Source organism: Paroedura picta, chromosome 11, assembly GCF_049243985.1.
Source record: "Paroedura picta isolate Pp20150507F chromosome 11, Ppicta_v3.0, whole genome shotgun sequence".
NCBI lineage: Eukaryota > Metazoa > Chordata > Lepidosauria > Squamata > Gekkonidae > Paroedura > Paroedura picta.
In genome coordinates, this window is record NC_135379.1 from 56,805,181 (window position 1) to 56,828,694 (window position 23,514).

Here is a 23,514-nt window from a genome sequence, read left to right on the forward strand (position 1 = left end):
CTTGGCTGCTGATTACTCGTTCACTCCCGTCTAACCTTGCTGAGAAGGTGCACAGTGAATATCCTCTAAAACAGCGGTCCACAATCTTCCCGTGGCTGCGAACCACTTCCACGGGGTGGGGGGAGAGGGCGACCCGGGGCCCTGCGCACGCGTGGCAGCCCTGGTGCAAACGCGCATGCACGGACTTGCCGCACATGCATGTTTGCGTCCAGTAAGGCGCAAACATGCACGTGTGTCGGTGCTGTGCATGCGCGCATGCGCAGAACTGGCGCATGTGCGCATTTGCACCCCGCCGGACGCAAACGTGCATGCGCGTCAAGTCCGCGCGTGCGCATTTGCACCGCCGGCATGCCGGCGGCCGCAGCTCCCTCTCCCCGCTCTTCCCCACAGGCCACAAGCAAATCGGCCACCGAAGCAGCCGATTAGCTGCCCGACAAGCTTCTTGCTTCAGGACGGGGGGAAGAGGGAGCCGTGGCCGCCGCATGCGTAGAACTGCCACACGTGCGCATTTGCACCCCCGCCGTGGCTCCCTCTTCCCCCCCTCCCGAAGCAAGAAGCTTGCCAGGCCGCAAGCTAATCAGCCGCTTCGGTGGCCGATTTGCTCGTGGCCTGGCGAGCTTCTTGCTGCGGGAGGGCGGGGAGAGGGAGCCGCAACCTGGTGCTGAGGCCACTTCTCTAAAAGACTGATGTCTCATCTCCAAAAAGGGCTATGTTGATCTTCCCAGTACTGCTACAAGCAAGGAACTTGGGAGGGTGGGAATCTATGTATGCATCATATTTTAGTGGTGCATGAAAAATAAACACACCTTCCATTGGCTTTTCTTTCAGCCTTTTCAGCTTCAATAGCCTGCATGGATATTTTTGTACTTTTGTATGAATATTTAATGAGCCTCTTGTGGCGCAGAGTGGTAAGGCAGCAGACATGCTGACTGAAGCTCTGCCCATGAGGCTGGGAGTTCAGTCCCAGCAGCCGGCTCAAGGTTGACTCAGCCTCCTATCTGGGGGGTAAACGGTAATGACTGGGGAAGGCACTGGCAAACCACCCCGTATTGAGTCTGCCATGAAAACACTAGAGGGCGTCACCCCAAGGGTCAGACATAACCCAGTGCTTACACAGGGGATACCTTTACCTTTACCTTATGAATATTTAAACTCCAAGGCATAGTATAGGACATCCTTTCACTGTGCCTCTTTAGGCATGGCAATGTGGAAAGAGCTTTCAACTGGGAGATCTTGCATGCATCTCAGTTGTCTACACCAGTGGTCCCCAACCTGCGGGCCGCGGCCCAGTGCTGGGCCGCGAAGGCGCCGGGCCTCAGCTCCCTCTCCCCGCCACCCCCCGCAGTAAAAAACTTCCCAGACCGGGAAGCTTCTTACTGCGGGAGGAGAGGGAATCAGGCCGCACCCGTGCATTGTGCATGCGCGGCTGGGCCACGCATGCACACATGCGCACATGCGCCATGCGCGGGCGAAATCGTGCAAAATCGCGCGTGCGCGAAAGTGCCGCGCATGCGCGGAATGCGCGGGCGGGCAGTTGCCCTGCCAGTCCCCAGCCTCAAAAAGGTTGGGGACCACTGGTCTACACTATCCTTGCACCATGGGGAGGAAACGGTGAACCACCTGAGGCTGAGAGTGGAATCCTAAGCAGAGTTAAACACTTCTGCTTCTGATGAAGTCAAAGTGAATCTGCTTAGAACTGCACTAGAAATGTGGTATCCCTAAGCATATGGCAGGTGCTTGGAGAGAACAGTGGTCTGCAATTGGGTGGCCAAGGAGATGGCATATTTGATATTCCCCTGTCATTCTACGAGTTTGATGTTGGCAGCGCTGTTATGCAGCACTCTTATGAGATCTAGGCTCAGTGGACATCATTAGTTAGTATTTGCACCACCATCTTGGAGATTTAAACGATCTTTTTGATAATTGGATTAGAATTTATTATTAGAATGGTTTTATATGTATGGGGTGTATGTAAACCACCACGAGCCAGTATTCCTACATAGGATTTGGTAGTAATGATGCAAGCACTCTGGAAGAAGCCCCCTTTTTGCCTGCCTTTCATTCTCAGAAAATTCACAACTTAGATCTGTGGAAACACTAGCTGCTTTTTGTTAAGATGGGCTAATTTTGATCTGTGATAAGTTCTCAAAAGATCATAATAACCTGTTCATTGTCTCTGCCTGCTTTTTCATGCGTGCTTGTGATTCCTCTGCCCTGTGCAGGTTAATAATACGGCGTGATCACCTGCTAGAAGGCACTTTTAATCAGGTGATGGCTTACTCAAGGAAGGAGCTACAAAGGAACAAGCTCTACGTCACGTTTGTGGGAGAAGAAGGGTAAGCAGTGCTGCAAATTCTGACATCCCCGATTTGCCAAGCACCACAGTCAGAACTGGTTTGTCTTTAAACAGTTCTGTAGGGATTGAACTTGCAATAGAAAAGGGTACCGAAAAGGGTCACCTGGCACTGGATCTGAGCTTTTATAAAGCAAATGTCTACCCTTTGTAGGGTTGCTGGCTGCAGCTCACAATTTGCCACGAGATCCTGTAGGCCCACCAGGAGATCCTGGGGTCAGGAAAATAGCATGCAAAACCAGCAGTGATGTGCCCATGTCAGCCCAGTGCTACAAGGGGGATCTGGTCCCCCTAAGCCCGCAGCATTTTCATGATTTCCATGAAAGGTCTAATGCAGAGCATTTTACAAGTGTAATAACTCCAGGGCATATGTGCGGTCCACAGGCCCACGGCGGTTTCCCTATGCATCTCAAAAGATAGAGATGCAAAGCCCTTGTGCATGCCGTGCCATGCCCTCCTTTACTTGTTCTCTCCTCTGTCGATCTGGGGAATTGGTCATGGAAATAGGCTGCCTCCACAGAGCATCCTGCACAACATACGTATAAACAAAAACAAAAAAATACAGACATAATCATTATCGCCGTAACAGGAAAATTCTAAAGTAGTTATCTTAATTAAAATCATTCTAAAACTGCCCCATTTCCTCTAGTGAGAGGGATGATGTAAACATAATTTAAGTTTGGTGATCATTTGGCTGATGTTTTGAGCAGGGAGGCCAAATTTCAACACTGTTTGCAGTTTCAACCCTAGGCCCTGATGTCCCCAGGAAGAGGATTCCTGGGGCCTGTTTAACATTTTACATTCACACTTTGCAATGCTTTGCAAGAAGAAATTAAAGCTCAGATCCATGGAATTTTCAACTGGACGGAGCTTCATTCGGGCTGTTTCTCCAGCATTCTGAAAAAAGTTAAAATCTTGTCACCAAGCATATATTTTAAAATGTTTTCCTTCCTAGGATTGATTTGAAGTTTCTTGTGCTGTGAAGTTTCAGTGATTCTCATCATGCTGGTTTCCCCGCGTTTTCTTTTCAGACTGGACTACAGCGGCCCGTCCCGAGAGTTTTTCTTCCTTCTGTCTCAGGAGCTCTTCAACCCCTACTACGGCCTGTTTGAATATTCAGCCAATGACACTTACACTGTACAGATCAGCCCCATGTCAGCCTTTGTAGAAAACCACTTGGAATGGTAAGATCCCACCCCCAGATACAGTGGCTAACAATAACCATTCCCCAAAATCCTGCCAGAGGCATGTCGAGTTAGATTTTGTCAGGCAGGCTGGCATTTTAAAATGAAGCTAGCCATAAATTACATTTGTCATTGAAGTGGAGAGCAGGGGGGGAAGTCCGTGATCAGGCCAGAGATCAGGTGGCCAGAAATACATGCATGGGACCGGAGCCTGAGGTAGAAGTTTTGGAGAAGGCAAAAGCAGAGCTGGAGGGAAGAAAGAGGCACTCTGGAGGAATGCTGAGACACCATCTGACAAGCCATACCAGGCAAAAGTGTGCATTGCGTGTTGCTCTGTAATTGTCTTAAAATGTACTCCTTTCCCTTTCTTTCTGAGGGAAACTAATGCGACTGTGATTCTTTTAAAAGCCTCTTTTATTTCCTTTGCCAAATTTCTCTTCTGGGGCTGCTATTAAGGGGACAGGCAGCACAGTGGGAGAGAAGCTTTTTAACCCGTCCCTCCCATGCTGTTTCTCTCCTGAAAAACACCACCCCCAAGCAGCTCTTACCGCTGCTGGGTGGGGGGAAAAACACAACTATTTGCAACTACCCCCTCCCCTCACTGCAGGAAAAGTGGCTCACACCGAAACAGCATGGGGTGGAAAGGGTTTAAAAGACCCCCTTCCTCCCTCCCTCCCTCCCTCCCCCAGCGCTGTTTGTTCCCTCCGAAGAGCAGTTCCGAGGGCCTGCCTTTAGGAAAGAAAAGGAGTCCTTTAATGTAATCACAGGGACATTAGTTCCACCCACAGATACGGCCAGAGTCTGGCAGCTGCCCAGGAAAAAAGCCCAGAAGCACTTATAGAGCACTTTCTGGCAGGCCACTGAGAATCCGTGAACCTCCCAAAAGGGTGAAGCAGTGGGAGAGAGCATCTGTCAGCCTTGGCAGCGTAGTCTGGCCCCAGATCGGAAGCCCCTCTGATTCTGGTCCAGACAGTCCTGTCCAGACAAGCAGGAGGAAGAAAGAGGACTTGTGCACTGAGTAAAATCGAGAGGCCTTGACACAAACGTCATTACTGGGCTTTTTTCGTCAACGTGTTTGGTGTGCTGGTGGGCAGAGCAAATGGCGAAAGCCGCTGCCAGTGAGGGAGCATTTCATGCTTGAGTTGTTGTTGCTCTAGCCCAGGGGTAGTCAAACTGCGGCCCTCCAGATGTCCATGGACTACAATTCCCAGGAGCCCCTGCCAGAGAATGCTGGCAGGGGGCTCCTGGGAATTGTAGTCCATGGACATCTGGAGGGCCGCAGTTTGACTACCCCTGCTCTAGCCCTCCTGGGCTGCAGAAAAGGTGGAGCCAAAGGACTTTCCCCTTGCCAATCTCCCTTTCCTAGATCAGGAGACCCTGTCCAGTGACAATATCACGTGGGGCATTCCCACCCCTTTTTAACATCTACAAAGTATGAACTATTCCATTGCTGGAGGCTTTCTCTCGACCCTCCCGCTCCTTTCCAGGGCAACTTCATTGGCACGTTTGCAGCAAGACCACACACTTGTGCTCTGCGTGTCCTTGGAGGCCATCAGCTGCCCGAATCCCTAACTGTCACAAGGCACATCGACCTGCGCATGCTACCTCTGTGCACGTGAAGAGTGGGAGTGAGCTCTCTCTGCCTCGGCTCAGGAGCAGGAGGAAGGGTCTGAATGTTCTCTCCCTCCCCAGGAGCAGCACCTTTGGGAACGCAGAATTCGTGGGAAAGGAGTGTGGATGTGCAAGCGTCCAGTGCATGCTTGTGATGTGTGAGCATCCCAGAGGTCACAGGGTGGGGAGAGGGCAGGGCTGGTACACTCATGGCGACTGCCCCGCCTTGTACTTCTGGTCAAGCCACGGAGGGATCATGTGTAGAGGCCGTGTGTGTCTTGTCTGGTTGGCCTGTATGAGTACAGGAAGGAAGTAGGTTTGGTGGGTTGTCCAGTCTGTCGTGAGACCCCAGGATACAAATCCAGTGCTATCGCTGAAGGACCCCTTGAGAAGAAGAAGAGTTGATTCTTAGATGCCACTTTTGTGTACCCGAAGAAGTCTCAAAGTAGCTTACAGTCGCCTTCCCTTTCTGCTTCCCACAACACACACCCTGTGAGGGAGGTGAGGCTGAGAGAGCCCTAATCTTACTGAAGAAGAAGAGTTGGTTCTTATATGCTGCTTTTCTCTACCCAACGGAGGCTCAAAGCGGCTTACAATCGCTTTTTCTTTCCTCGCCCTGTGAGGGAAGTGAGGCTGAGAGAGCCCTGGTATTTCTGCTCATTCAGAAGAACTTTATCAGGGCTGTGGTGATCCAAGGTCACCCAGCTGGGTACATGTGGAGGAGGAGTGGGGATTGCCAGATTGCCAGATTAGAAACCCAGATTGCCAGATTAGAAGTCTGAATTCCTAGCCACTACACCAAGCTGTGTCAAGAACTTTATTCTGGCTTATTCTGGTAGGTAGGTTTAGAACAGGCCAAAAGGAAGTACTTCCTCACCCCAAAAGCCATGAACCTGGGGTGGGGGCGACTATAGATATAGAGGGGATTGGATAGACGGAGCAGAGTGGCTATGAGCCCCAAGGTCTAGATGGAACACTCTGTCTGGGGCAGGGATGCTCGGTATTCTTGGTGTGTGGGGAGGGGGCAACAGTAGGAGGGCTTCTGGAGTTTGGGTCCTGCTTGTGGATCTCCTGGTAGCACCTGGGTTTTGTCCAGAGTGGTGGACTAGATGGGCCTTTGGCCTTATTATTATTATTATTATTATTATTATTATTATTATTATTATTATTATTATTATTATTATTATTAATTAGACTTGTTACTCACCTCTCCCCATAGGCTCAAGGTGAGTTAACAGCATAAAATCCCATAAAACCCCAATACATAGTAATATACAAAATAAAATAATAAAACTGATGCGGCAAAAACTCCAATATCTATATAAGTTACCCCAGATACCCATTCTAGAGGGGTGATGGAAAGCAGAGAGTGCTGATTATACTTTGCTACTGCTGCCACCCTGCTATAAGGGGGGCCAGATCTTCCTTGCGGCCCACCTGGCTGCTCTTGTGGGCCATCTAAGTCAGGGGTAGTCAACCTGTGGTCCTCCAGATGTCCTCCAGCAAAGCTGGCAGGGGCTCATGGGAATTGTAGTCCACAAACATCTTGAGGACCACAGGTTGACTACCCCTGATCTAAGTGTCTGCAGGATCACCTCCTCCTAGACTTCAGCCTTCCTAGTAAGGGAGTGTCAGGTGCAAGGCCTACAGCAAACTCTGCTAATTGCCAGGTGATCCTCATCCTGGGAGGGTGCAGCTAGGCTGGCTATGAAGAGTAAAGGAGGAAGAGGAAGCAGAATCAAAGGGGCTTCATAAAAGCTGCTGGGAACAGTTGACATTGTGGGAAGCCCCCAGCGTCTCAAGGGATTTAAGAAGTTGACTTTATGGGGGGGAGGGTAGAGTGTTTCTCCCTCTCCTCTGAAGTTAAAATATATTTAAGTTGGGAAGATACCTTGCAGCCCTGAGCTTCATCTGACCACCACATCTGGTAAAAGAAACCTTTCCTCAGACAAAAACAGCCTCTGGCCAAGCAAGGAGCCAGCTTCTTGCCCCTTTTAAATTTAAGCAATCTTTTTTTTTTAAGTTACTTCAGTGTGAGGTCACTAATTTAAATGGGTTTACACTGGAGGAACTCAGTACAGGATTGCACCTGTAACTAAATCTAGCATCAAAATAATTGTGTGCCTCCCTGCTGCAGATTCTCAGAGGCCAAGAGGCATGGGCGTCTTTCACATGCAGACTCATGCGCCTGGGCTGTTGCTTTGTTTCTGATGAGTTCCCACAGAGAGGCTTGGGGTCTGTCTTTTAACTTTTCTGCGTCTTGCTCCTTCAGGCTCTTGGGAGAAGTTTTCCTTTTGATAGTTTTTTGTGTGTTTTGGGGGGAGAGAGATGATATGCTAGTTACCCTTTCACATTTTTATTTGATGCCTTTGAACAAAAGTACCCGTCAGGACTCCTGGTTATTATCAAAACACTGCATTATGGCATATTCTTTCTGGCATCTCCCCACACCTCCACCTCCCACAGAAGTGGTCCTTCCACAAAGGGTCCTTTTTCTGAGTAAGATGGAATGTGTGTGCCATTTAACTCTAAGCTTTGTTCTAGTTACGTGAGTTAAATCCTGTTAAAATCAGTGGTTCGCAGCACTCATGGTCTGAAAACAGGATTTCAGCCATAAGCAGGGCAATTTGCATGCCAGCCAGGGTTGAAATAAATCAGTGTTTCCAAGTTATGTCTGAATGAAACCTTCATCTATCCCCTCACCTTACTGAAGAGGAGCCAAACAGTCAAAATTAAAAGTTGACGTTAGTGCTGGAAAGAGGGATTGTTCACAGCTTCTCCAGCTGATTCAGAAAACTTTTGTTATGCTAGCCCAAGATCTCACATCTCTACAACAGGGCTGGGAGAAATGGCTCTCTTTTTGGGGGATAGCTGTAGAAGTGGGTCTGGTTTCCCCCCCCCCAAAAGTAGATACCTACTGCAATGCTGGAGAGGGGGAGGCATACACAAAACTGATTAAACCAGGGGGTAGTCAAACTACAGCCCTCCAGATGTCCATGGACTACAATTCCCATGAGCCCCTGCCAGCGTTTGCTGGCAGGGGTTCATGGGAATTGTAGTCCATGGACATCTGGAGGGCTGCAGTTTGACTACCCCCTGGATTAAACTTATTATTGAGATCATACCAGATACAAACTGAGCAATAATCTCCAACAGCAACTCATCATTCTCTCTGAGTCCCATGAAGATCATTGCAAGTGTAACCATGGTAGTCTGGAGTTAGTAGATGGTCCATGTTGGGGGCCATGTAAGGATTGTGCCCACCGTCCTGTGCCAGAATTCAAAAGGTACCCGAAGGCTCAAAGGGTTGGGGACCCCTGAGTTATCAGAACAAAATTTGAGTCCAGCCGTGCCTTGAAAATGATCAAAACTGTTCAGGACATAAAGCTTTTGTGAGTCAAAATTCACTTTATCCAAAATCTGACAAAGTGGAATTTGACTCAAGAAAGATTCAAGTTGGTAGTCATGTTGGTCTGAAGTTGTTGTTATGTTATTAGGTGCGAAGTCGTGTCCGACCCATTGCGACCCCCTGGACAATGATCCTCCAGGTCTTCCTGTCGTCTACCGTTTTCCGGAGTCCATTTAAGTTTGCACCTACTGCTTCAGTGACTCCATCCAGCCACCTCATTCTCTGTCGTCCCCTTCTTCTTTTGCCCTCAATTGCTCCCAGCATTAGGCTCTTCTCCAGGGAGTCCTTCCTTCTCATGAGGTGGCCAAAGTATCTGAGTTGCATCTTCAGGATCTGGCCTTCTAAGGAGCAGGCAGGGCTGATCTCCTCTAGGACTGACCGGTTTGTTCACCTTGCAGTTCAAGGGACTCGCAAGAGTCTTCTCCAGCACCAGATGCAGTCTGAAGTAGCACAACAAAATCAGAGTCCAGTGGCACCTTTAAGACCATCCAGGATTTATTCAAGGCGTGAGCTTTCTAGTGCAGGCACTCTTCCTCAGACACTCAAGGACTGGATGAAGTCAGCTTTAACTCACCCAAAAAATTGCTGCTCTGGAATTCTGCTGGGTTCAGATTTTGTTCCAGCGATCCTGATCACCAAAGGGCTTTCTGAATGTAGTTTCTACATGCCATGTTGAAAACAGTGAAAATCTGACCTTGCAAAGACTCTGGGGGAGAGGAAACGCCCGGGAGCAGGCATTGCAGCCAAAAAGGCTCCAGTCGACAGACGTATCAATGGCGGTGCGATAGAGAGAAAGTGCTCGCATGGTTGATAAGGCTCAGACAGAATCCTAAGTAAACATTAACTTTGCCCACAGTGCAGGAATGGGAAAACACACATTATTTCTCCCTAGACCTTAATAATAGCTTGCTTTATACCTTGTCCTTTCTTTTAAAAAAATGGGCAGATCAAAGCACAGAAAAGTCTGTTCAAATTGAGTGAAAGCAGAGACATAGTGACTGGAAAAACTTTTGCTTTTATAGAGAGGCTGAGATTTAACACCTTTCCTGCAAGAAGCCAGTGGATGAAGAACATGGGTTCCAGTCCTTCTTGCCCTGTATTGCACTCCGCTGTAAAAGATTAAATGTGCACACAGACATATATGTGATATACACACCCGTGTATGAGAAAGACGTACCTCTGAACGCAGAAGACATCTCAGAATAATCTGATCAAATTTCCTCTGAGAAGAAATGCATTTTCTGTCTTGTGCGTGAGATATTTATGAAGTTTGCGGGTTCGGTTGATGCAGATGATGATGACTTCTTCGAAAACAACCAGTTCTTTCTTAACTCCAACACCGACTCCAACCACCGAACGGCAAATTCAGGCAGCCTGCCAAGGAACCTGATTGGCCCGTAACGAAACCCATGGATTGGTCCATTATTAGAGTCTCAAGTCAGTTAGCCATTGGCTAGCCCTCAAGCCTTCATTTGCGCATTGTCTTCTGTTGCATTGTCTCATAAATGCCAATGTTGTTACACCCCTCATGTTTTGGGTGTGGTGCCATCATGGCAGCTGATGTATGGCGACTAGGCTTGGGGGCTTTGGTGCCCAAAGCGGCCATTCACTCCCGACGTGGCGCTGGCTGCATTGGGAGGGGACGGCCACTTCGGCCACTGAAGCTCCCAACCCTAATGGTGACCCCATAGGGTTTTCAAAGCCAGGGATGAACAGAGGTGTTCTGCCATTGCCTTCCTCTGCGTGGTGACCCTGGACTTCTTTGTGGACTCCCATCCAAGGGCTAACCAGGGCAGAGTCTGCACTTACTTTCTTTATTCCATTGTCAATCCTGTTGAATTCAGATCGCTTTGAACTCGGGTCTTCCTCTTTCCCCTCCTCCCCATTGAAACAGGAAAGTCTTCTGCACGTGGTTAGGGAGGCTCAGAAGGTGGAGGGGCTCTTTCTTTCTTTTCTTGAAGCCTCTTTCTTTCCTTTCTTGAAGGGGGGGGGAGAAGCCAAGCAGGGAGCCTCTTTCTTTTCTTGGAGGGGAGGGGGAGAGGATCGAAAAAGGCAGAGAGGGGAGAAAAAATCCAGGACCGACAGAAGTTGAGAGAAGTTAAGGGCTTCTCCTTTAAGGCGAGTGTGTCACATGACCAGGTGTGGCCTATCAGAGGTTCTCTACCACGGAGCTTTCTTTATTTAGGATTTTCAGCACTCTAAGATATTGCACACTAAAGGTAGGGTCACTCCGGATCAATCCTTCTTGCTGCAGAAGGAAAATTAAAATTGCCTGAAATCCAAATGGAAATCGCATTCTGTGTAGAGGGCAGGGACTGAATTGATCTGGGGCTGGAATAAAATCTCCGTGCAGTTTACACCCAGTACCGGCTCTGCTGAGCTTCCAAGATAGGACCACGTCAAGCAAACCGGAACTAGTCAGGTTAGGACATCCCAGTCACGGATGCAAAGTATCAAAGTCAGGAGGCTGCAGAGTTTCAAACAGGAGTGCAGTTGAATGACTCTGGTTCTTGGTGTCGAGCTGCCCTGATGGCAACTTCGTTTCTCCCTGTTTTTCAGCATTTAAATGAAAAGGCTAAGCTCAGCAAGACAGCTTTTGTTATCTGTTTTGCATTATCTCCTTATGGAAACATTCCACCAAATACAGACAGATTCCCTCAAAGCATATAATTTGATCTTATTGCAGCCCCGCTAAGGAGGAATCCGTAACTCATTGCATGCCCCTTCAACAAATTTAGGTCTTTTTTTTTCCTCAACTGTACTTGCCAATGCATCTATTTAAAAGGGCATAATCTAATTAAGTTAATAGAAACCATTAATTTATCTTAAACAGAAATACATCTGCGACAAGCAGCTGCAGATATGGAGTTATTATTTTGTGCGCAGAAAAGCTCCAACAGTTTTAATAAGCAAGACACTTTAATATGCAGAAACTCCTACTACGTGAGTATTGCATATAATGAAGGGGAAAATTGCTCTGGAGCCACTACTTAAGGAGGATTAGAAGGTTATTTGCTTGACAGTTTTTCAAGATGATGAGCCCAATTTACTGAGAAATTCCATGTGTGCACCATAGGAATCAGTGGGGGAACCACTGTGTTCTTGCCTGTTGCAAATCAGGTATCTGAGTACTTCTTGCCCTTTAGAAATCCTTGTGACCTCTCTATCTACCTTGGCCTCTTTGTCTGTGTTTTTAAAATTCCTTTCTGCTGCCTCTCCATCCAATCACAGTTTCTTTTATCTATAAAATGGGGGATTTTTCTCCCATTTTGTTGGGGATATTGCTAAAAATACAAAAGCGTTTATTTCTGCACTTCAGTTAGGACCCACCAGAAGATTCCTGCATGCACAAGGGTCTTTGCGCAGGTGAAGGAGTGGGAAAAAATGAACTTTGTCCCCTTAGGACTAAGCGAAACTTATATTCAGAATCATTTCCCCACTTAATACATTTCTTTCCTATGAACACTCGATGTTGTAGAAAACATTGCATAAGTAGAACAATGCTAAGTCTCTTGGTCTTGCTACTCGTACATTGTTAGATCCAAGCCAGGGGTAGGCAAACTGTGGCCCTCCAGATGTCCATGGACAACAATTCCCATGAGCCCCCACCAGCAAACGCTGGCAGGGACTCATGGGAATTGTAGTCCATGGACATCTGGAGGGCCGCAGCTTGACTACCCCTGAATCAAATAAATAAACAAACATATTAAAAGGATAGGATCATAATTACTTTCAAAAATAGATGCATTTGATCAATATAAAATGTTAGAAATATAAATATACTTTTGGTGGAAATTGTCCCCCTTCCAACAGTAGAAATTTTCCAGGGGATATATCCCTATGTTGGTGGTACAAAGATATGTAGGAATGGACCACAAATTTCTTCTGCATAGATCATGTCTGTGACCTCTGATCTTCCAGTCTTTTTGAGTTACCTCCCCCCAAAAATCAACCCTACGCAATTCACCTCCTCGCTAATAAAGCACAGTGTTCTTCTGGACCTAGTACTTGTTAAGAAGGGCTTGCTCCATGTTAAATATTGGCTCATTGCTCAGAAAGAAAGGAAAGAAAGAAACTTCCTCAAACTGCACAGGAACGTGCATGGTATGATATTGTCAAAAGAGTAGCATATCTCTAAGTATGTATTCTCTCTGTGACAGGTTCCGGTTTAGTGGTCGCATTCTTGGCTTGGCCCTTATCCATCAGTACCTTCTTGATGCTTTCTTCACAAGGCCGTTCTACAAAGCACTGTTAAGACTGTGAGTATTTGCATCTCCTGAGAGAGAGCTTCCTGTGGGTTTAATGGAGACATTTTCTCCTTTGGATGGGACTGCTCTTAAAGCCCTCTTAAAGGACATTTTTAGTTATGTTGCCCTAACTCTGTAAAAGGTAAAGCTGTATTATCTAGAAGTAACATCACAAAACTTACATGTTACCCGAAGAGGCAGTCTCCTTATGTGTTAGAGGAAATAAGCTGTCAAGGGGGCAAAATGAGAGGGGGGGAACTAGGATTCTCCACCAATGTTTACAGGGATTTTTTCCTTAAGAGAACTCTCAAAATAAATCAGGCAGAAGTTCTACTAGAAAAGTTTTTAAATTAAAAGAGAAATAAAAGGGTACAACACACAAATATACTGGAAATACATACAAGACTAGCTAAGATGAAATCAGGGACGAGAGAGGGAAAGCAATCTCAGGGTAGGTTATAATGACCAATCTTGAAGTATAAGGTCTACTGGGGCAGCAGCAAAACAACCACAGAGAAAAGAAGAGAAGATCCAAACAGATTTGGTGGTATGATATATGCAACCAAGTACACACCACACACACACTTTTATAGAGCAGTATATCATAATTTATAGGGCTCCCTAGGGTCAGCTGATACATTTGGACAATGATTTGAGAGAAGCTTGATGGGTTTACCTGAGGTAGACTAGCAGTTTAAATGGTGCTTGATGAACCTGTAAGTACTGGATGGGAAAACTACCATGATTGGTGAATAGTGTTGTGTTGCTTAATTAGGTTAAATGTGTGAGGTGAAATTAGGCTAGGTGACGATGAAGGCAGTAGGTTCTTAGGAAACCCATTGTCCTAAATTATGTCTCTTCCTAGGATGGGGATGAGAGCGTTAGCTAGCCAGGGAGTATTCTGTCACTGTGGTTTAAGTAGAATTGTTAGATCAGATTGAAAGGACCGGCACCAGGTTTCAAACAATAATCTTTCAGAAGCTCATGAGCAAAATATGAAAGCAACAGCTCTCCCATACAGTTTAGCTGTTTATCCCTAATATCTGGCATTCTAGGGTATGCAGATTGTGAACATGGAAGTTCTATCACACTATCATGGCTCCCAGCTGGTAACTGGCTTTAGTTCTAGGGCACCTGCATGCATAGTAGACTTTGAATGGCAACTTCTGTGAATTACAGGCCTCGAATGATCAGGTTAGTGATAATACATGCCATGTTCTTTGTGCAATCAGGCCATGTGACCTAAGTGATTTGGAGTACCTGGATGAAGAGTTCCATCAGAGTTTACAGTGGATGAAAGACAACAATATCACTGATATCCTGGATCTCACGTTCACAGTTAACGAGGAGGTGTTTGGACAGGTACAGGAGAGTTCAGCTAAAGGGGAATTCGAAAACAAAGCTGAAACAGATAAACAGGGAAAACCCTGTAATCTTCTTATAAGCTCGAGGTGTTGATGGAATGTACAGAGGGCAAGAGGGTGACAGATGGTGAGAATTGGGGGGAGGGAGGAAAGGAAACAAAGCAGATTGACTGAGCTGAGAAAATAAATAAAACTAGCAGAGCAGCAAAGGATGGGAGGTTTAAGAAATCCAAATGGTTGGACTACATGCCACAGAAAATATTCTAATTGTGGAAACTCAAAGAAATAAGAAAGAGAAGGTAATAGTGATTATGTATAAGATCACATTGCTAGTGAGCTTCGTAGCTGAGAGAAGATTTGAATTTCTATCTCCCCAGTCCAGATGTGACACACTGTCCATGGTACTTATCCCCATTGCAAAGCTGTTATCATATCAAATGGGGGAAAATCCTATGCAGAGCCAGTTTGGTGTAGTGGTTAGGAGTGCCGACTTCTAATCTGGCATGCCAGGTTCGATTCTGCGCTCCCCCACATGCAACCAGCTGGGTGACCTTGGGCTCGCCACGGCACTGATAAAACTGCTCTAACCAGGCAGTGATATCAGCGCTCTCTCAGCCTTACCCACCCCACTGGGTGTCTGTTGTGGGGAGAGGAATGGGAAGGCGACTATAAGCCGCTTTGAGCCTCCTTCGGCTAGGGAAAAGCGGCATATAAGAACCAACTCTTCTTCTTCTTCTTCTTTACATATGTCATTACACAATATCAACCAAATAATTTTTAACTCTCTTGTTCTTTGTTCAGTAGTCCCGCATCTTGATATTTTTATTTCTTTTATTGTGTTTTCCCCCCAGAGTTGAACCCTAACAAATGATTACCTTATAAGCTTGTTGTTCCTATAAGGCTCTTGGATCTGTTAAACATCTTCATTATGCTGTGTACCAATTCATGGCTATAAATGTGGCTATAAATGTGGACTTATGATTCCCATTTCATTGTGTCTGAGGAACTGTGCTGTGTACACAAATGTGTACACCTTGAATAAAATGTTATTCGTCACAGTGACACAAATTTTGTTCTGCTGCTTCAGACCAACACGGCTGCCCACCTTAATCTTATCTTCATTTATCCTTTTGCTAGGTAACCGAAAGAGAGTTGAAGTCTGGAGGTGCAAACACGCAGGTGACTGAAAAGAACAAAAAGGAGTACATTGAAAGGATGGTGAAGTGGCGTGTGGAAAGGGGCGTCGTTCAGCAAACAGAGGCTCTCGTCCGTGGCTTCTACGAAGTAAGCGTGGGAATTTGGCAGGGCCAGCAAAGCATCCCCCTGTCTGTGACCAAACTGTACAAAGAAGGGTAGCAGTATCTTTGTGGTAACAGCAAGGCAGTTTGCAGCAATAGCAAGTCACTTCTGTAGTGCTGAAGAAGCAAATTGGTTGTTTATCTACTGCAGGGGTAGTCAAACTGCGGCCCTCCAGATGTCCATGGACTACAATTCCCAGGAGCCCCCTGCCAGCATTCTACCGTATGCCAAGCAGAGACCTGACTCTAAAGGGAAATTGAAATGTCACAGAATTTCTTTCTCTCTCCTCCTACATACTCGCACACAGAATCCACAAATACAGAACCCAGCCTTTAAAATATTGATCAATCATAAACAGCTCTCAAAAGAGAGATCTCATGCAGCTGCAGGGTTTAAATATTAGGGTAAATATCAACAAACCCCTGCTTAAAAGGAATAGAACACCAATATGGGGTTCCAAAGGTAGGACGTTTGAGATTATTAATTTTAAAGTTATTTTGTTGATGCCACAAGAAAAATAGTGTTCAACTTGCTTGTCCAAGCTACTCTATTTACAACCTTGGGGAAAAATAATTAAAATTCCAGATAGTATGAGATGGGGATGAGATGCTAGATAGGGTTGATCATTAATACCACTTTGCAGAACCAAAATAGCAAGGAATTGTGAGCTCAGGGCATTTGTCCAGGCCTCCAGTTGCACATGGTTAGCTGTATGCAATAATGGTGGCCCTAGACGATGATATGCAGCTGCATCAAAAGAGGGCCCCAGGCTGCAGTTTCATGATACGTGGGAGAACATCACAAAGGTGCATTCAGGTGCCAATTTACCTCCACGCACCAATCTCCCTTCTCGGCTTGCTGTCTTTTTTCTTCTTTTCTTCTTGTCCACTTAAGTCAATTTTTATGTGTCTGTATTCTTTACACATAGAGCCTCTTGTGGCGCAGAGTGGTAAGCGGCAGAAATGCTGTCTGAAGTTCTCTGCCCATGAGGTTGGGAGTTTGATCCCAGCAGCCGGCTCAAGGTCGACTCAGCCTTCCATCCTTCCGAGGTCGGTAAAATGAGTACCCAGCTTGCTTGCTGGGGGGTAAATGGTAATGACTGGGGAAGGCACTGGCAAGGCCACCCTGTATTGAGTCTGCCATGAAAACGCTGGAGGGCGTTACCTCAAGGGTCAGACATGACCTGGTGCTTGCACAGGGGATACCTTTACTTTTATTGTTTACACTGCTAATGTCTGATCTAGCTACTGCAGTCCTGGACCCATTCCACACATGCTAGATAATGCACTTTCAATGCACTTTGGAAGTCAATTTTCCTGGTCTGCATAGCAAAATCCAGCTGCAAAAGCACATTGAAAGAGCATTATCCAGTGTGTGCAGAATGGGCCCTGATCAGCTAAGGGCATTTGTTGATGTATGCCAAATATGTAAGATTGATGTATGCCAAATATGTAAGATGATAACCTTTGTTGGAACAACTATTTGACAGCAAGCTGTCAACATGAACACAGAATCTGTTAACTAGGTCTGTGTGGCTGAAAACACTGTCTGATTTTACATGCTCACGATTTTATTCAAGGCTACCATGCTCAGAAGCCAGTTGGCAGATATTTGTCTGTTTCCTTTGTTTCTCACTGAGACTCAAAAGAGATTATGTGGTGTAAAACAATGCCATCTAATAGCACGTCCCATCCAATAAACCATGCCATAGGACTAGGGCTGCAAAATTTGGAAACAGTGCAAAGAGCTATCAAACATAATATATCAGTGCTGAAAATGGGATTGCAGAAGTAGAATGCAGTGCAGTGAAATAATACCTGCCCCAAATAGATCATGCATCCCATGAAGTGTGGCATAGCCATCCTGATCCCCATCTAAAAGCAGTTTCCTGAACAAGCCGTCATCGGCATAAGGAAGACCCATTTGAAGGCAGGCAGTGTTTCTCTTTCACAATTCAGGTGTTTTAGGGTGTCTAGCTGCAAAAAGCACTAAAAGTATGGTTTGTCTTTCAGGTTGTAGATTCAAGGCTTGTCTCTGTTTTCGATGCCAGGGAGCTAGAATTGGTTATAGCCGGCACTGCGGAAATAGACCTCAATGACTGGCGCAACAACACAGAATATCGGGGTGGTAAACTATCTAGTTGCTTTTCCTTCCCATCTTCATTTCATTGCATCCGTGTTACCTTCTTGATGACAGTTCTCACTGAGTTCTTTACGAGGGGCTGCGTTTAAATAAACCCTTTGGCCTATAGAATGCAGGCTGGGCCACTGGTGAGTAATACGGAGGGTCCTTCCAAGGATTATAGAGATAGTATGTTGCCTATCCCAGGACACAGAACTGTAGGGATTCCTGTGCCTTGGTCACCTATAACCCGCTGTGGACCGGCAATGATTGCAAGAATCTCTGCAGCGGCAATCCTGTGTACTGCTGTGTTTTCTGGTCACATGGTATACAAGTAGGGTTGTCGGGCCTCCAGTTGCAAATCTTGGGAGCTTTGTGGGGCAGAGCCAAGAAACAAGAAGCATTGGGGACACTGTGACTTCACTTGTGGGCAGTCCTGCAGAAGTGGCATCACCACTATGACCCTCGACATTCTAGGAATTCTCCCAATCTCTATGATATAGAGGAGGGGTAGTCAAACTGCGGCCCTCCAGATGTCTGTGGACTACAATTCCCATGAGCCCCTGCCAGCATTTGCTGGCAGGGGCTCATGGGAATTGTTGTCCACAGACATCTGGAGGGCCACAGTTTGACTACCTATAGATATTGCAGGAATCCCTAGATCTCCAGGGTTTGCAACCCTTTTTAGTCCTGCCACTTGCTTAAACTTGGAAATAGGGATTGAGGGCAAGGACCACTGTGGGTGAGCATCTGGTAAACCTAGATGCAGTTGAGGATGAGCCCAAATTTAAACATGTTCAAATCTAGTACAGTAACCTGGAGGAAATTTGATGCTCTTGTTCCATGTTGAGCTACCTATAGTATGTAGGGCAGCCTGAGATACAGAGCTCGTAACTGTTGACATCCCAAAAAACTATCTTGGTAATGTGACTGAAAGCAGAGGACTAAAATGGAAAAAAAGGAGAAAATACTTAACCCAAAAGATTTTGAATCAAGAAACAAAAAAAGGTTAAAGAGGTTAATACTGGGGTCATATGTTTTAACTTTCATTGTGCATTTTAAATTCTTCATTTTTTACATATTATACAATATCCCAGGCCTTGTATTCCTATTTCTTTAACTTTTTTTGGTTTCTTGAACACGGATGACTTACAGACTTGAGAACTTGCAATCAAATATTTAAAAGCTCCAGGTTTTATTGTTTTTAATCCAGTCTCTAGAGACTGATGTATCATCCGGGGAATAGGTTAAGACAAGTCTTGTCAAGTCTTGTCAAACTATATATATCTCCCTCCCTCCTTCCCTCTCAGTATTAATAGAAAAGTTCCCCAAAAGGTAGTCGCTTACCTTTATTGATTTTGCTCCTAAATGTGCCTTGAAGAGACAATAGGGTACAATTTCAATTCCTCCAAAATATCAGTAAACTCCAATCAGCAAGCACCTTGCAACTTGCAGGAACTCCAGGAAAGGGATTCCTTTGCAGGCTAGGGATTGTGGACAATGTTCCCCATAGGTACAAATTTTGAAGCGCACTAATAGCTGGGCCAAAAATAAGTGACAAACATGTCAAGAGAAGGCAACCAATCGTATTGCATTAGTCCATCGCCATAAGCAGCTGCTGCTCATTGTGGGATGTTTCTAACACATTTCTCATTTGCACCCTTTCTCTTTTAGGTTACCATGATGGCCATATTGTAATACGATGGTTCTGGGCCGCGGTAGAACGGTTCAACAATGAACAAAGACTACGGCTGCTACAGTTTGTCACAGGGACGTCGAGTGTGCCGTACGAAGGCTTTGCAGCCCTTCGAGGGAGCAATGGACTGCGGCGTTTCTGCATAGAGAAATGGGGCAAAATAACATCCCTTCCCAGGTATTTTTCCAGTTCGCATCACCACTATGACCCCTGACATTCTAGGAATCCTCCCAATCTCTATGATATAGACTATAGATATTGCAGGAATTCCTAGATCTCCAGGGTTTGCAACCCTTTTTTTCTCCTGCCACTTTCTTATACTTGAGCAGAGGGACTGAGGGCAAGGATAGGAGTTTGACCATTGTGGGTGAGCATTTGGTAAACCTAGATACAGTTGAGGATGAGCCCAAATTTAAACATATGATCCAGAATGTTAAGTGCTGTTGGCAGGATTTATGCTCATTCTTCTATCATAAGGTAAAGGTAAAGGTATCCCCTGTGCAAGCACTGGGTCATGTCTGACCCTTGGGGTGACGCCCTCTAGCATTTTCATGGCAGACTCAATACGGGGTGGTTTGCCAGTGCCTTCCCCAGTCATGACCGTTTACCCCCCAGCAGCAAGCTGGGTACTCATTTGACAGACCTCGGAAGGATGGAAGGCTGAGTCGACCTTGAGCCGGCTGCTGGGATTGAACTCCCAGCCTCATGGGCAAAGCTTCAGACTGCATGGCTGCTGCCTTACCACTCTGCGCCACAAGAAGCTCATTCTTCTATCGTATCACTATGTAAATAACTTCCATTTATACCCATCCCTCATAAAGGGGCTGTAGAGCCCCAGTATCTCCATCTTGTTGCAGGCTGGGGCTTGATGTTCTGTGAGGGTACAGCCACCAAGCCGCTCCCGAGAGAATATTCCCCTCTCACATGCTTGTTAGCAGCTCTTGCCTAGGAAGCCTGATTAGTTTTCTCTTCCCACTAGACACCAGGTGCAAGGTGGCCTGATTCGTCCTGGTGTTTGGATAGCCTGATGAATGATCTTTGTACTCAGCGCCAGCAGTTGGAGTATAAGATGCTTTGTTTTAGCTGCGTATCTCGTCTCAAAGTCTGCCTAAGTTTCTCTGTGAGCAAGACCTAGCGAATGGCAGCTTAGCTTGCGATTTCTGTAAATTTGCTCATTGCTTGTTAAAATCTTGTAAGCAAGCCTGGATCCTACATGCCGTGTGCTTGGGATTTCTGTGAAACTGGAGCCAGCGTGTAGTGTTATTTAACATGTTCAGCAGAAAAATAATTCATAATCAAAATTTTAATCTCCTAATAAAACACAACCAGTGCAAAAAAAAAACCCCTAAATTCATGCCTCTGGCTAATCTTACTTGTGATTTAAAAGGGTTACATTGAACATGAAAAGTGTGGTTTAACCTGCACGAAATGAGGCTTTCACAGACCTTTAATAGGAAATGATTAGCTAGATAGGCTGTCATGTCCAAATGGCTTGCTAACGATACCTTTAAAAGGATCTGTCTTTTTTAAAAAAATGGATATCAGTCCAGCTGACGACTGGTATTCCACAAAGTACACATCACACTTCTTGTGTGGTGGAAGACCTGGAGTGGGAGTGATACAGGCAAAGAAGGATCAGAACAATTATGTGCTTTACAAATAATGGTGCCCACATTGATATGATTTTATCTTTATTTGTATCCTACCTTTCCTTCAAGGAGGTTAGAGTTATTGGATTAATTGCCACCTTTAGTTTCTGCGAGGGAGGACAATTTCTTCAGAGGTGAGGTGGGCACATTGATTGCAGAATATCATTCTCTGTGGAATTACCCTATTCTCTTTTAGATACCAGACCAAACTGTTTCTTTTAACCCAGGCTTTTAAATTACAGGGTTGATATTTTCACCAGGGACAGCCTGCTCGCTGGGTGGACCTCAGCCGTAGCCTAGGGTGCCAAGGGGTGGGTGGATGTGATGAGCAGCAAAAGAGATTTGTCCTGAGCAATATCCTCAGTGAAGGAAGGAGCATGCTCATTCCATCTGGCCAGGCCCAGACCTAAGATACTTTGGTGTCTGTTGCAGAAATTCCAAAATGTAACTGCCTGGTGCTATGGTGGGAAGAATACTATCATAAATTAAATAACAATTGACTGATGCTGGAGGCAGCTTGTTTGATCCTGCCTAATGTTAGCATTGCCCCTGCATAAGAGTAATTTGCTAATTTCCAGTGCAAGGTGCACAGAACTTGCAATGACTCCGTAATGTGGCTTTTGACTCTTATCATTAAAGGTAAAGGTATCCCCTGTGCAAGCACCAGGTCAAGTCTGACCCTTGGGGTGATGCCCTCTAGCGTTTTCATGGCAGACTCAATACGGGGTGGTTTGCCAGTGCCTTCCCCAGTCATTACCGTTTACCCCCCAGCAGCAAGTTGGGTCCTCATTTTACCGACCTCGGAAGAATGGAAGGCTGAGTCAACCTTGAGCCAGCTGCTGGGATTGAACTCCCAGCCTCATGGGCAGAGCTCCAGACTGCATGTCTGCTGCCTTACCACTCTGCGCCACAAGAGGCTCTTATCATTACATTCCATAATACTTATGGGAATGGATCAGTGAGACTACATGCCAGGAATACCTCTCTATGAAACAGCATTCACTATAATTAAAGTTTTAATGTAAACCGCCCTGAGCCTTCGGGGAGGGTGGTATATAAATCTAAATAAATAAATAAATAAAAATAAATAAATAAAATTCAAAATGAGAGAGATCCACTTCATTTTCACCACTGGGCCTTCTCTGCAGGTTCCCCCTGCACCAAAAGGTTTGTGTTGAGTTGTTAGCCATCTGATTTAGGAATCCCAAGATGATTTGACATGATCTTTGTTGGCCTGTGGTGTTTTGACCATTGCACTAGCCGTGACACTGTGTTCTGATTACAAACTACCGCAAAGAAATAATACTGGGTAGGCTGGACATACAGTGTTTTCCTTCAAAATAATGGTTTCTTCAGCTTCTGTTAGAAAGTTAACAGTGCCTCACAGGGTTTGGAGCTTCTCAAACTCTGAGAGTGGAGAGGGAGAGAACACATAATAATGAAAACATTTTGTTCACTCCTTTACATCACACATTGCATATTACCTGTAATTTCCAACAATCAACACATGGGGATAGCATTCTCCCCACCAACTAGGGATGAACTAAGTGTATCATTTGGACCAGGCCTGAGTATCCCCTAAATCCTGGTTGCATTTATGGAATTTCTGACTAAAATCATTTCTGAATGGGCATAATTTATTACTTTTCTGTGTCTTCCTTTGGGAAAAGGCGGGTCCTGGTGTTTCTGGAACCCACCCAAATCCAGTTGCAGGACTGGTTCAACCCTTTTGGAAGGAAAACCTCTGAATCTGCTGCGGGCAAAACTGGAAGGTCTTTTCAGGACAATCTTTAAGTACCACCCATTCTTTTCAAGTCTTTTGAAAAGTGCACTTATTTTTTCACAAAATGGGCTAATTACAAATTGCCTGTAACTCCTGTAGAAATCTCCTGAAATCAACTTGCTAAGTAGGGAAAAGGAAGGAAATTTTAGGGGTTATGCTCCAGGCTTTGGGGCCAATTGAGTTCTAAAAAGTTAATTGTCCTCTTTCTGCTTGCCTGACTTTTATTGTTTTCCCAGATAAGATTTGTTCAGCCATTCTTGAGATATGAATGTATGCTACTTTACAGTTCTGCTAATTACAGTTCTCCCCAAGAGGCTTTGTCTCCAGAAAAGAAAATTAGATAATTGGGACTTTCCCACATTTGGAGCAGTGGTTTAGCAGCCGTTCCCGCCCATCACAGCCAGCACCGCACCATGGGGGTGGGGAGGCATGGGTGCCGGCACACCGGTCGATGCACGAATGTGCGTGGGTCAACCTGAGCCCCCACACCTCTCCCCCCCACACACAGCACGGCAATGGCTGTGATGGGCGGGAGCGGCCGAATTGCACAACCCTAGAAGCAACTGTTTACCTTCTGGTTTCCTGAGGAGAAATGTTAGGGCTTCCAACTGGGGGCCCAGAAACCCACCAGAATGACAACTAATCTCCAGATGGAAGGGATCAGTTCCCTGGGGAGAAAACAGCTGTGTTGGAGGGTGGACACCATAGCATTAGACCCTGCCCATCCCAGCCTATACACCCAAATGTGTAGGAATCTCTCAAAGAAATGCACATCCGTGGATCTGCTGAAGTAGTCCA

General features: G+C 45.8%; 1 protein-coding gene across 9 annotated transcripts in view; it reads left to right on the forward strand.

The window, feature by feature from the left end:
• HECW1 (HECT, C2 and WW domain containing E3 ubiquitin protein ligase 1) overlaps positions 1-23,514 on the forward strand; it is a 237,510-nt gene that overhangs the window by 205,941 nt on the left and 8,055 nt on the right. For 8 of the 9 annotated variants that reach the window (XM_077302971.1, XM_077302969.1, XM_077302975.1 and 5 more), the window contains 7 exons: positions 2,223-2,336; positions 3,385-3,537; positions 12,718-12,816; positions 14,037-14,166; positions 15,306-15,452; positions 17,480-17,594; positions 19,263-19,461. In XM_077302971.1, coding sequence (XP_077159086.1) covers positions 2,223-2,336; positions 3,385-3,537; positions 12,718-12,816; positions 14,037-14,166; positions 15,306-15,452; positions 17,480-17,594; positions 19,263-19,461 — 957 coding nt within the window. The remainder of the gene's footprint in view (positions 1-2,222; positions 2,337-3,384; positions 3,538-12,717; positions 12,817-14,036; positions 14,167-15,305; positions 15,453-17,479; positions 17,595-19,262; positions 19,462-23,514) is intronic. The other variant, XM_077302973.1, reaches the window with a different exon arrangement.